Source organism: Lithobates pipiens, unplaced genomic scaffold, assembly GCF_037356315.1.
Source record: "Lithobates pipiens isolate NorthernLeopardFrog02 unplaced genomic scaffold, aLitPip1_a1.2 Scaffold_27, whole genome shotgun sequence".
In the NCBI taxonomy this organism is placed as follows: domain Eukaryota; kingdom Metazoa; phylum Chordata; class Amphibia; order Anura; family Ranidae; genus Lithobates; species Lithobates pipiens.
The window spans coordinates 144,263,075-144,277,651 of record NW_027507788.1 but is presented as its reverse complement, the minus strand read 5'-3'; the positions used below and the strand labels follow the sequence as shown (position 1 = coordinate 144,277,651).

The following is a 14,577-nucleotide window of genomic DNA, read 5'->3' as shown; positions in this document are numbered from 1 at the left end:
TCCTGTAGAAAGCCAGGCACTAAGGAGGAACCTAATGTGTGCACACTTTTGTTGGGTCCCACCCCAAGCTGTGTGTGTCCATAGAGGCACACAGTGCCGGAAAGGCACTCTCTCGCTCCTTCCTCACAGGAGTTTGACAGCAGCAGGAGCCCATGGCTGCGCTTTCCTCCGTTTCTGTGGATCCAGGAAGTGAGAAGATTAATGTCGGTGCTAGTGGTGTGCCACGCATGCTCAGATCAAATTCCTACACCAAAGCTATTGGCTACTAGCCTGAACGTAGTCCCATCGTAACGAAATAACGTCATCACGTTGGATTTTCCGACAACTTTGTCCGACCGTGTGTATGCAACAGTTTCGGACAAAATCTGACGGATTTGGTTGTCGGAATCTCCGACCGTGTGTACAAGGGCTTAGATGTAGAAGATTTTTGTAAGTTGTAGATTTGGACCTTGAAAGGGAGAGAACGTTGTTTGAGATTTGTGTCAAGAACACTACATTTCTGGCAAGATCAGCAGGACTGTTTCTTTGCTTACTGGTAATGCTTTTAGCCAAAAAAAAAAAAATGAAAAATGAATGCAGCCCCCAATCAAAGGACTGGTAAACTGCAATATATTACATTTTTGGTCTTGAGTTTAGAGATTCTGTAGTGGAATATAATCCCCACCCTCTTTCCTCGCAATGAGATATCCTAGTTCTGAGGTAGTTGTGGGGCCTCCATGGGTAGATGATCCTGAAAGTTATATTAGCAATAGCATAGTAATGTGTAGGGTGACCCAGGGGAAGGTGTTTGGTGAGATAACCTGGCCCAGATATACAGAATGTGCCATACGTATACTCCTGGCTGACTGTTCTAAACGTATCTGATGGTTGCTGTGGGTTACTGTTATCTTTAAAAAGGTGAGCAGAAAATTTGGTCATAAATATGTGAAAAATAAAGTACTGTGCCTGGATGTACCTTTTGAGAAGAAGTTTTGGGCCTGTAGCAAAAAAACGCAGATAGCGCCCTGCCTCTGTGTATTGTTCATTCTGTTTTGCGTCCTCCCTTATCAGTTCTTATCCTTATACATTATGTGTGCATACCTGTTAGATGACAGTGGCCTCAGTCTCAGAAGTGTTAAAGTGTAATATAGCCAGGCAACTAGTATTTTTAGCAATGGCATCCCACCCTTTATCATATGACATGTTATGGTAAGCCTTACCCTCAACTGCATGGCAGCTTATTTGCATCATACAGGGCCCACTCACACTTATGCTTTGTGGCAGCGCACCTACTCTGTGTGCGGCGTGTTGCGGTGCCATTCATTGTTAATGGTCCCCTAATGCATTAGAGCTCAACAAATTGTACATTTTCTCATCTATTGTGCTTTGGCAGCCCGTTCATAATGAATGAGCTGCCTAAATGCAAAACAAATAAATGCGTGCCATACACGTGTGCATTAATGCACTGCAGCGGGAAGGCACTACTGCAGCCCACAGTGTAAAATATTGGATTGGCACCTAACCTACCATTATGAATTTTTTCCTGACTAAGGAAACGACGCACAGTCCTGAAAACTCAGAAATAGCTGGCATCTGCAAATGGAATGTCATTTATTTGGGCCAATTCGCTTTCCTGATTAATGCTCCTAATGATAGGCCATCTCCAACAGAGACGCATGCTCTCACTATTCTCCTGTATTGAGTTCTTTCTCGTTTCAAAGTGTGTCTTTGTTGTCATTACAAAGCCAGGGGAGTCGGTCCTTTGTCTGAGTCAGCAGGATGGGAATCAAACGTTTGGCGTGATCGAGCTTTTGGACTGCTGAGCAGGCGAGTCTTTCTAGAACCAGCAACCAAATGAGTCTGTCTCTTGTCTCTTTGTCCCTCGGTGGGGGAGATTTACTGTGAGGAGCCATCCTGAGGGTAGAGAGTTTATTGATGGTGAATTAAACATGTAAAGCGGGTACGGTTAGGGATGAAGTGTGTTGAAATGTCTGTTGCTACACTTCTGGCACGTGCATTTTATGTAAGTGGACATATGTCTTTTAGGCAAAGTGACTAAAGAAAGCTTTTGCTCAGAGAAAAAATGGAGGCTACCATTGCTGACCGCCATCAGAAAAAGCTTTTTGCCTGGCTGTCATGCTGACCCTCTTTCCAGGGTTGCCAACTGTCAGAAATTTCACAGTTTTGTGAAATCAGTGATTTTTACATCTGCCATTGAATGTCCATTATTAAGATACAGACTGTATGTCCATAATGGACATTCGTAGACAGATGTAAAAATCATGGTTTTTATAAACTGTAGTTGAATTTACTGACCGTTGGCAGCCCTTCCTCCTGATCTTACTATATGTCACAATGGCTGCCCCCATGTTTAGGAAAGGTTTACTTCAAATTTAAATTTGAATTAAAACTTGATAGAACACCCACAGGCTGGAGATTCTGAAACCAACAGAGGAGGCCACCAGTGGCCAGAAGTGGTAAATACGGGCATTTCAAGGTTAGAATATTTAATGGAGGTCTAGTAAGCCTTTAACTAATAATGAAGTCCTCCCTAAGCATATTGCTTTGGGCCCAAAAGCCAGCAAGGGTCCAGTTTACACGTCATTTATACTTTCTTATTTTATCTTATTTAAGTCTTCGTGGACACTAATATATTTGAAAGACCATAATGTACAGGCAAATGTGAATAGTGGCTTTTGGTGGTCCTACAGACTTGTCTCTTGATGCCCAACGTGTGGCCCTTTGGCACTTATTTTGCAGCCCTTGGAACCCCTGTAGTCTGTGTTTTCTTTGAGTACTTACTCGGGCCGGTGAAGGAAACTATTCTTCAAACTGGTTTCTAGTAGGTGAATGGTTTGGTTTATTTCACGTTATCTCAATTTATGCTGTTTTGTCCACCCCTTTTCTTTTATTATGCTGTTTTTAAGTTAAAGGGCTATAGCAAGTACAAATTGTGACTTACTGATATGTAAAGGGTCTATAATAGCAGTGATCGCTAGCATTCTCACACAATGTGTCCCTAGTCCCCAACAACTCCTACAGGATATCTTCGGTCTCTTACCATCCCATGTAGTATCCTTGTCTCTGGCAATCTCTTATATCATGTTTGCAGTCTTTTACCATCTCATGTAGCATTCCTGTAGTCCCTGACCATCTCTTATATCATGTTTGCAGTTTTTTACCATCTTGTATAGCATCCTTGTAGTCTCTGACCATCTCTTGTAGCAGGCCCATAGTCTGACCATCTCAAGTCCTAACCCTGTAGTTTCTGAGTATCTTATATTGTATGTCCGCAGTTTATGACCAGCTCATATAGCAGTGATGGCACACCTTGGCACCTGCAGTGTAGTTGAGCATCATGGGAAATGTAGTTCCAAAACATCTGGGGTGCCAAGGTTCGCCATCACTGTCATATAGAATGCCCATAGTCTCTGACCATCTTCTATTGCACATCTGCAGTCTCTGACCATACTTTCTCTGACCAGCTGTTGCAGCATTCCTGTACTCTCTGGCATTCCTGTACTGTCTGTTAGGCCTGTACTCTCTGACCATCTCCTATTGCATGTCTGCAGTCTCTGACCATCCCTTGTAGCATGCCCGTAGTCTCTTATCACCTAACACGTATATGTCTCTGACCTTCTTTTGTAGCATACCTGTACTCTCTGAGCATATGTTGCAATTCTGTTTCAGTAATATTACATTCATTCAGTAGTATGTGCAACCCTTTGATGGTTTTAGGTGCCACACTTAAGGTCCCCCTTTTCAAGAAAGCTGACCACCACTAAGGAAGTTCACTTTTTTGGAAGTGAAGGGAAGTGAAGATAGCTCAGTGTCAGCAAACACTCGTTGGGAAGCGCTAGCTGGATTGGACTTTGCTTTTATTTGACTTTGCTGGTAAAGGAGTATAACTATAGGGGGTTTCCTGAAAAACAGGACATTATCTGTCTGTGGCTCAGAGAGTTGTGCTCCTCACACAGCTTCTTCTCCTCATTTGAACTGTGATTTTCATATTTCACTTGTAGCACCGCCTGTTGGTGAAATTGGGTATTGTGCTGCCACTATAAAATATGATTTATGTGGGAACCATTGTGTTTTTAAAGACTGGCTTTTTTCCACCAAGCTGTCCAAACAACATTGGGGTCCTGCTGTTGTTTATCTAGTAACTATGAGAATTCGGGACCCTTCTGTAATTCTACAGAGAGGGCTCTCAGCAAATTACATATTTCTTATACAAACTACCTTTAAGCAGACCTACTTAAAAAATAAAAACAGTTTTATTTTTTATTTTTATTTAACTTGCATCATATAAAGACATATTCGTGAAATAGCTGAAAAACAAACCTAGGCTTCATCAGTTCAAGTGTCTTGGATAAGCTCCAAAATGTTTTCAGCATTACAGAAGAAGTCCAGTTGAATGCGACTACTACTACTACTACTACTAGCGAAATGTTTTCTGCTCCTTTATAGGAATTTTGATATCACAGCCTGAATTTGTGAGCCTTTTCAGCAGAGGTCTTCTTTATGCTGGTTGTGCCCTATGTGGTGATAACTATGTCAGTGATGGAATTGTAAAGAGTCTTCTTTAACCCCCTTATGCTGACCTAACGCAAATATGCGGCTTTACTGAACTGGCCTTTTTTCCCGTGGGGCTGCATATTTGTGTATCTCCCTTTGTGGCTCTCACACAGCACAGAGACTGGGGTCTCATGGAGAGCCTCGGGCCCCATACTAACAATCGGGACACAGAACTACCAATTCAGGGGCACCCAATCCCTGCCATAGCCTCTGATTGGCTACAGTCATCAGTAACTGCGAAGCCCACCCCTGGTTTTTTTTTCTCTGTGAATGTAGGAGAGAGATGCATCATATCTCTGTCTCTCTCTCTCTTTGCAGAGTTTAAAAAAAAAAAAACAAAGTGCATAAAAAATAACAGTAATAAAAAAATTTATTAAAAAAATACCTAGATCAAAGTTTGATCTAGGCCAGTGCCAGGGTTAGTGTTTGGGTCAGGGTCAGCATTTTTTTGGACAGGATTTTTTCTAGCAAAAATCTCAGAAAGAGGCTCGGTCCTTAAAGCGGAGGTTCACACAAAAATTGAACCTCCGCTTTTTGGAACCCTCCTCCCCCTCCGGTGTCACATTTGGCACCTTTCAGGGAGGAGGGGGGTGCAGATACCTTTCTAAGACAGGTATTTGCACCCACTTCTGGGCATAGACTCCCACAGGAGTCTATGCTTCTTCCCATCCTGCCGCACTGTCTGCTGGGACACGCACGGGTCCCAGGAGATAGCAGGACCAGTAAGGACGCGCAGCGCGACTCTCGCATGCACAGCAGGGAACTGGGAAGTGAAGCCGCAGCGGCAGAATCCGAGAACTGAGTGCCGATGTCGCTGGACCCTGGGACAGGTGAGCGTCCTTATTTTAAAAGTTAGCAGCTGTAGCAATTGTAGCTGCTGACTTTAAAAAAAAAATTTTTTGCGGGACTGCCACTTTAAGTGGTTAAATTAGTATCAGTGTCAGCGTGTTTTAGGTAGGATAAAAAAATAAATGCACACTATTGTTTCTGGGCTGCACTACAGGTACAAACAACAACTAACCTACACATATGTGGTCTCACTGCGATTTTCCGGAGCAGGAGAATTAAATTGAGGATGTTGGTGGAAGGTAATAGTAGTAGCACGAAATATACAGCTAAATTTAAAAAAATTTACTTTTTTTACTATTTTGGTCCAGTTTTTCTTTGATTAAAAATAAATAAATCAGGAGATATCCTTTACCAATTACCACCAAATGAAAGCCCAATTTGTCCTGAAAAAAACTGGTGTAATCCATCTGGATTTGTAGTTGTGGCGATAAGTACGGTTTTTCTAACCTATGTCAAAGTTGCAAAATTAATTGTACTTGGGCATTTAGATTTGTTTTACCATTATGTGCAAAGGGGTTAAATAATTGTGTTTAGAAGTTGACCAAATGTATTAACTGTTCTTTTTTTTTTTTTTTTTTTTTTTTGCTACAGGGCAGCGATAGATGAGGTGGAAACAGATGTGGTGGAAATTGAAGCCAAACTTGACAAGGTGAGGAATACATTGTGTGTGCTGAGCACTTCAAGGTCACTATTGTCACACGCAGCCTGACTGCCCTTATAGCCTCCATCTCCCAGCATTGGAGTAGGTGACCTCATCACTGTGCTCTTCATCCTTAATGCAAGCACACTTTTACCACTGACAGACAGCCGGGACACAACATCTGCAGCCATTGAGCTGGAAACATTCCTGAAAGTGTTTTCCACAGCGCTGTAGAGCATGTCAGACATTTGTGCTGAGGGAGCATTCTTGGGTTGTATGTATCCCCACACTGCCATATCTCCACGTATTACAGATCTGGAGCGACCTGCTACCCGTCTGGACACCAGATGAGAAGGAAACCGTTCCCATGTCTGCACACGAGACACCCACATTTACTGGATCTGACAGACAGACAGACATTTAAATAAAAGCCATGAGGCTGTTAGAGCTCATACAGAAAACAAAATTCCTGCACGGGAGAAATATTAAAGAAAATTCTGCTCTAAATATAAAGCATGGCATTGTTTAAAGGCTCCTGGCAAATCAAATAAAAAAAACACTTCTTTTGGAGCTCTTTGTGCATGAAGGCAGCCTTATGTATTAGAATAGAACTTTAATGTATCAGTACTTGGATTTGATTTGGTATCTTGCAGTCCCTGTACAGCAGAGTTCAGACTTAGAGAGGAAGAAGCAGCAGTGCCAGTCAGTTGGGGGCATGCTGATAGGATGCCCCTGTTGAGGATTTTATGACTGCCATTTGCAATTGACAGGAATTGAGGGATAATCTCTCAAGTGGAGGCACAAAGTGCAATAAAAACCCTGACAGACTTCTAACTTTCTCCCTAATTTAACTGTCTGTGCTGCCAGAATAAGCAAAGTTTCACCCTAAAGGTGAAGTTCTACTTTATGTCCCTCCCCTCCCCTATCACAATAGGCACATTACGTTTTTTTTATGGGTAGTGGGTACCTAGTTTTCATACTTCAAGTGGAAGTTCACCCTTCCTCTTTTTGCTCACAGTCTTCTGGGAAATGTCATGGGTCTCAGAAGGCTGCAGGACCATTCACAGATGCAGCGCAGCTCGTGGATGCGCAGTGGGAAGCCGGCTATGAAGCCACAAGGAGTCACAGCCGGCTTCCCACAGTAAACATGCTGGTGCTGTGGACCTAAAGACTGGCGAAAAACCAGCCCAAGTTAGGACGGCGCTGGATCCCTTGATAGGTAAGTGTCCTTTTATTTAAAGTCAGCAGCTACAGTACTTGTAGCTGCTGACTTTACATTTTTTCCTCTAGGGTGAAGATTCTCTTTAAGCTGGCCATACACGAGTAGAATTTCTTTTGATTTTTTGGTTTTACAAAAATGTTCAAGTTCACAAAAACATTCACATGATTATCGGATTGATAATGGGGTCAAATCAACATTCATTTTCAACTGTATTGAGAAACTTTGAAGGGCCATGATGAAAATTCTGTTCTTGAACAAACCAATTACAAATGACATTTGTCAAGTTGACATAAGGAGAGAGTTTAGGACTTTGTGTGAAGCAGGCAGCCGAATTGAACAACAGGAACAAAGAGTGACTGGTGGGTATAAAATGATAAACAACCTAATCGCATAGTGTTATGGCATGTACATAGTAACATAACATGAACCAATTGCATGATTATATGATTTAATTACATATGAATCACATAGTAAGACGATAACATAGTAACATGGTAACATGAAAGTACATGACATTAACAACATGATAAAAAGAAAACCACCAGACTCTAAAATCTATGTACACACAATGTAACAGGTCCATAACAACTTGATATAGGCCAGTAAAACCAACATGAATGTACATATTGTTTGATATCGCTCTTGGATTTAAAATGTAATGAATGCATCTATATAGCTTAATGCGTTTCATGGGTAACCTCCAATCTTCAGGAGCAGATGCAACAATCTATAAACATAATGTAAAATTAATTGATGTGACTGGCCAAATAGGGGGGGGGGGGGGGGCAGTGGTAGAAAAACTGTTATAAATGAGGGTGATGTCCATAGATCACCCATAGGTAACTTACAGATAAACTGTGAGTGTAAGCGAAAGTGCCATGGGCTGAGACCGACAGGGGAAGACATGACGCTGTCGCTTACACTCACAGTTTATTTGTAAGTTACCTATTGGTGATCTATGGATATCACACTCATTATTTATACCAATTTTTCTTCCACTTCCCTTCTCTCTCTCTCTCAACACCCCCCCCCCCCCCCCCCTTATTTGGCCAGTCATATCAATTAATTTTACATTATGTTTATAGATTGTTGCATTGTTCTGCTCTTGAAGATTGGAGGTTACCCATGAAAGGCGTTGAGCTATATAAATGCCTTTGTTACGTTTTTTAATCCAAGAGTGATATCAAACAGTATGTACATTATCATGTTGGTTTTATTGGCCTATACCAAGTTGTTATATAACTGTTACATTGTGCGAGTCTGGCGGTTTCCTTTTTAACATGTTGTTAAGGTCATATACTTTCATGTTACCATGTTACTATGTTATCTTCTTACTATGTGATTCATATGTAATTAAATCATATAATCATGCAATTGGTTCATGTTATGTTACTATGTACATGCCATAACACTAGGCACTTAGGCTATTTATCATTTTATACCCATCCATCACTTTTTGTTCATGTTGTTCAATTCGGCCGCCTGCTTCACACAAAGTCTCAAACTCACTCCTTATATAAATTTAATAGGGATGGAGGCACTTGATGGCTCATGTCTTGGCCTCATATAAAGTCCCAAACCCTCCTTTTTTTCCATAATTGACATTTGTCAAGTAATTGAATGGACAGAGCATTTTCATACGACTGTTTGTTCGAAAATCTACTAGTGTATGGTCAGCTAGATTGGGATTTTCCCTTGCTTCCTGCCTCAGTGACCACTGCAAGGCTGTCCCTGGAAGACCCAACTCTGACCATGATTTAGAAGTGCTTGTCACTTTTTTCTCCTCTTCACCAAAGTAAAGCATATTCACACTTAAAAGAGAAGCATGGAGTACTGCTTTTTTGGAGATTCATACCCACTTAGCTGGATGCAGCATCGGTCTCCTGGCACCTCGAACACTAAGAACCGAGAGATCTAAAACCGCAGATCGCTCAGTTCTCACAGAGCCCCGAGCAGAGAGCTGGTGACTGTCAGTCAACACTCTTTGCTCTGCCCCCTCCTTGCTACTTTGGCTGTACTTCTCATTTTAATAGCTAGATAGCACTGTTTGTTCTCATAATACATGAACCGTTTGTATGTAAGAGATATATTACAAAGGAGATCTGTACGTTTAATTTAAATCAACGGCATGAAGTTATATATATATATATGTGTGCTGAATTGGTGCTAAAAACTGCTTAGCATGGCCAGGCTCATACTGGAACAATGCAGTGATTACATCCTTCAGTGTGCAGTATCTTTTTTCTAGGGGTTGACAATTGCTCAAAAATTTAAACTGGAGGTAGATCCAGCCACAGACCCCACCCACCTTGGAGTGAGCGCAAACATCTGGTCAGAGATTGGAGTGCCAGCGGGTAGCAAATATTGTACCAACCCTATACAGGCTGGTAGACTAATCAGCATTACAAAACAAATAATGGGGACATCTTGCTTTTCTGTCTTCCTCTGGCTGAGGATGATCCTCAATGTAGAAAGTAGCTCTAATATGATTAGATTAGCACCACACACCACACCACACTGAGTGCAGGCGCCCCAGGGGTTAGGGCAGGCCCATGATCCATGCACTCGAGACATGTAGAAGTGTTGGCCCCAAGCGAAAAAGTCACATTTTATCTCTAGTTCAAGAAAGTCAGCTCTTGGTTAATGGGGGTATTCACAAGGTTCCCAAAAAAGTCTGAGCAATGTGTAAAAGTATGAGAATGCCACACATTGGTGCCAGTCCAGTTTTCTTGAGAAAAAAATCAGAAGATAAAGCCAACGCATTTTTGGGGGCTTAGAACTTCCTCTTCATCAGGGCTAATAAAAAACAGATAAAGTATATAACATCACATAAAACAGAAGATGGCATATTATACAATTGCCTATCTAAAGAACTTTATATATCCTAAAAAGTATACAAGAATAAAAAACTATATAATGTTTGTGTGTGTGTACATCAATAAGGAAAACTTTGTGTATATAGTCAAAATGCTACCCCAACTGTCTTTCTATGTAAATCGTGTTTCTTAGCTCTGAATGGGGGGAGTTCTAGAAATGCGTTTTGAATTTATCGTCTGATTTTTTTTTTATCATGGCACTAACTCATGGAGCTCTCATCCTTCTACATTTTGCATTCACAGTCTGTTCTAAAACTTTCACCTATTGTCATTCAACCAAGAAGACATCTTGTGACGTCCTGCTGGTATTGAAAGTAAATACACCCTGAGCTGTTTTTTTTGTTATGTTTTTTATGTTCTGAGAGTGAACATTAAAAAATCCCACTGAATGATGCACACTGACAGTACAATGCAGCAGCACTGCAGGGTAAGCACTCGCTGCATCATGGGATCTGAGCGAGACCTCCAGCAAAGACAGCCTGGGGTGGAGGACTGTCCATGTAGAAGAGAAAAACTTGTAACCTCTGTACTTAGTACCTCTAGTAGTACTAAGTACCACTAGACCACTAGAGGTAACACTGTACCTCTAGTGGTTGTAGTTATACTTTTTGAATATGTGTTTTGTTTTTTTAATAGTGGTATATTATGACTCTGAAATGTATGTTGTTGCTCAGTGTGAACTGTAGGCCATGCTGTGTGATCATGCTAAATTCATTTTAGACAGGAGAAGAGAGATTTTCTGGCTTTAAGCCAACAGTGAACATTATGCATTAGGTCTGGTAGATTATATACATCACATGTCTGTGCAGGAAATAACTGAACAAAACAACTTCGTAATTCAATTTACAACATCAGATTTTACAGAAAGATTGTTATACCTTTAAAAGCAAACCTGTCATGAGAGAAATATGTAGGCGGTAGCTGACCATTCTAGATGCTTTACTGTCACGTTCATGCTTTGGCATCAGTACAGTTTAACGCAGACCTTCACTCTAGAGCAGTGATGGCGAATCTTGGCACCCCAGATGTTTTGAAACTACATTTCCCATGATGCTCAACTACACTACAGAGAACATGAGCATCATGGGAAATGTAGTTCCAAAACATCTGGGGTTCCAAGGTTCACCATCACTGCTCTAGAGAGTCTCAGTGTTCCTCCCTGCATGCCTCCACCCACAACAGTATAAACTTCTAAACTTTTTTTTTTTTACCCCAAGGCCCCACCCCCCTCCCCCCCCCCCCCACCCCCCATGGCCACTACTTTCGCCTAGGCAAGAATGGCATATCTCACTCTCACTGCCTCTTGAGATATCTACGTCACATATCCCAGTAGCTTGCAGGGGTGTGACACAAAGCACTCAGCAGAGCTCACACACATCATGGTAACTTACTAAACCTGGAAGAGGCAGCTGGCTAAGGAGAATCAAGATGGCGGCATAGGACCGGGCTGTCACAATTGAACAGTGAATTGCAGCGTGCCAAAGATGGATTCACTGGGCAGATGAGTATATGAATCAAGAACCATGCTGAATAACAGCACTTGGCTTGCAGCAAGTGCAGAATTGAGACTTCTCACTTTTCATTTGCTGCATGCTTGTTCCAGGTTGGTAATTTCAGAAAAATTTAGGCCAGACACGACCAATCAGTCAACATTTTCAGTAATGTAAAAACCCATTGTTCATTCATGAAAGGTGTACTTTGACTTGGGAAATTATAGTGGCACGTTGATATCAATTTAAAGAGCCTTTCCATCTATAAAACCTACTAAAATTTGCAGTATGTGGCTCTGCGCCATAATTTTTTTCTTTTTAATGGTCGCATTGACAGTTTGTCCAGAATAAACAAATTATTGATTGTGTGGCAGCACACAAATAAACAGGGCTACCATTTAGGGGTTCCCTGATGGGTGATCTGTGGGACCTTATGAAGGTCCAAGGTTACTCAACTCCTGGAGATACCCAACAGGACGCTTGTTCCTCAGGCTCAAAATTTGTATTTATGTGCGATGAGGTGCATCTTGAGTGAAGAGTCATACATTCAAACTCAGACTTTTTTTTTTATAGGAGGTAAAAGGAATACAGCCAATGCACAGCTTTTAGTGATGATATTTGGTGTTGCCACTCTGGCGACCAGTTCAGGATCTGTGGATTGTAACAAAGTGTCTGATTTGCTCCAGTGAGACATTAAAAGAGTAACATAAATTTAAAGAGTTAAGTGGTTTGCAGCCACTCCCAATTGTGGTTCACTAGCAATCAGGCTGAGTCAGTGCATTTTTGTTTCCATCCTCACTCCATTTGTGTTGACATTATCTTGCTGCCATCCCTCAACTACCTTTATTTTCTGAAGGTAATATAGGCGGCAGCCTATCTGGACTTCAGCCATAGCAGTCACGTTGCGTCTACAAGTCTGAGGTAAAGGGTTACAGGGACACACTGATAGCTTTGCTATTTAAGAGCTCAACAGTCTTCTCCCTGTGCCAGGTAATAACTACCTTCTCTGCTATATTTCTTTTTGTTGTCAGTTGGTGAAACTATGCAGTGGAATGTTAGAAGCCGGGAAGACCTACCTTACTACCAACAAGCACTTTGTGAGCGGCATCCGAGATTTGGCCCAACAGTGCAAGAAAGATGAGATGATCTCGGTAAGTTTCAGCAGTGCTGTATTTTTAACACCTAGGAAGAAATCCATTGCATAGCTCGTGTTTTTACTGCCTTTACCCATAACATGAAAGTTTCTTTCTTTCATCAAAGTTTTGTCATAAAACAGATGATTGCAGAAAGGCATTGCATTATTCAGGAAGGACACAGATTCATATAGTCATTGGCAGACCTATCAGGAAGCGCTGATGGTCAGTCACACCTTGGACTCCAGACACAATACATTTGAGACCTGCATAGCTGCTTCCTGATGGATCATTCAGTGTTCCATTAAACTGCCATCTATGGTATATTGGTACTTAACCAATCAGCATTGTACCCTATAAAATGAAAATACTCATTGGCAACTCATCTGTTCCTTATTTCTATTTATTTTCAGGAATGTTTGGACAAATTTGGGGATAGCCTGCAGGAAATGGTTAACTATCACATGGTAAGAACATGCCAATTTAAAAGATAAAAAAGTGCTGTATTCTGCAAATGTCTGCTTGACTATTGTGTAAATGACATTGGCTCTAAGACTGGAAAAATCAACTCTGTTGTTGTTTTAAACACTATAACAGGATTGAGTTCTTCCTTTAATTAAAGGCGATTTCTGGGAATAATTGGGTCTCTTCTATGTAGTAACGTAAGGAAATCCCACCAGCATAAACCTCCTAGTAATCAACATCACAACCTGTGCTCCTTCATTACTCTAAACTAGACTAGGATGTACCTAGGTTAACATGGTTATACTTACACAAAATAATTGGGTCCTGGATCCAAGAGGCTTTGTAGAGCTTGGAATGGCATAAAACATTCATCCCTATGTCCACATCCTACCTGTTCACCACATTGTCTCATTATTTAGTCTTTGCTGACTGATGCTGAAGTTTCATTCTCCCGATTCTCTTACTCCTTTCTGTGACCAAATGACTGTTAATAAAATAATAAAGTATAACTAAAGGCAAAACTTTATAGTTTTGGATAGCGTGGAGATGGATTAGATCACCTGTTAAGTTTTATTGCTGTGTGTGTCCAGGGAGATTCACGCTCTCTCTTTGCCACATTGAAAAAGTGAAAGTAACAGAAAATCCCAAATTTTGGGTCCCCAGAAAAATAACACCCCTTCTCATTTGGGGGGGGGGGTAGCCAGCAGGGGTGCCGGGGATGGCGCTTCGCCTCTGCCGGCACCTCGCTTTTCAAGAGTTTTAGCACCTTTTCCAGCGGTTTAGCATCTGAAAAGTGCCCCTCGAGCCACCCCACTGGGGCAGTGCGCTTGCAGGATGGGAAAAATAGTCCTGCAAGCAGAATTTTTGGGGCTATGCGGGGAGCATTGTATACACCACTCCTAAAAGGCGCTGCCCATTGAAATGAATGGGCAGTGCTGTCGAACCACCTGCAAAGTGCTTTGGCAGCACCGCAACAGGTGTTATTAACCTTTTCTTCGGCTGCTAGCGGGTGTTAAAAGCATCCCGCTAGTGGCCGAAAAGCGCTGCTAAGACGGTGGTAAAGCGCCACTAAAACTAGTGGTGCTTTGCCACTAACGCCTGCACCACCCCAGTGTGAAAGGGGGTCTAAAATAGAAGGGAAATCTTCCAGTAGGTACACTAGTTCTGGTGACCTGGGGGTCCCCAAGAAATCCCCTTAATTAGGAGGGATTCCCTCTCATTTCTTGTATTGGCTATAGGACAGGAAGTGAAGGGAAATGTCTCCAATGGGGCACAGATGGCAAAAAGAAACCTTACAAGGGTTATAATCCTCCCTTACTCTATCCAAAAAAAAATTAAAAGTTTTGCC

General features: G+C 41.7%; 1 protein-coding gene across 1 annotated transcript in view; it reads left to right on the top strand.

Annotated features, from left to right (window-relative positions):
• Positions 1–14,577, top strand: part of ACAP3 (ArfGAP with coiled-coil, ankyrin repeat and PH domains 3) — a 279,280-nt gene that overhangs the window by 137,484 nt on the left and 127,219 nt on the right. The window contains exons 2-4 of the mRNA XM_077457605.1: positions 5,995–6,052; positions 12,663–12,782; positions 13,178–13,231. Of these exons, the coding sequence (XP_077313731.1) occupies positions 5,995–6,052; positions 12,663–12,782; positions 13,178–13,231 (232 nt within the window). The remainder of the gene's footprint in view (positions 1–5,994; positions 6,053–12,662; positions 12,783–13,177; positions 13,232–14,577) is intronic.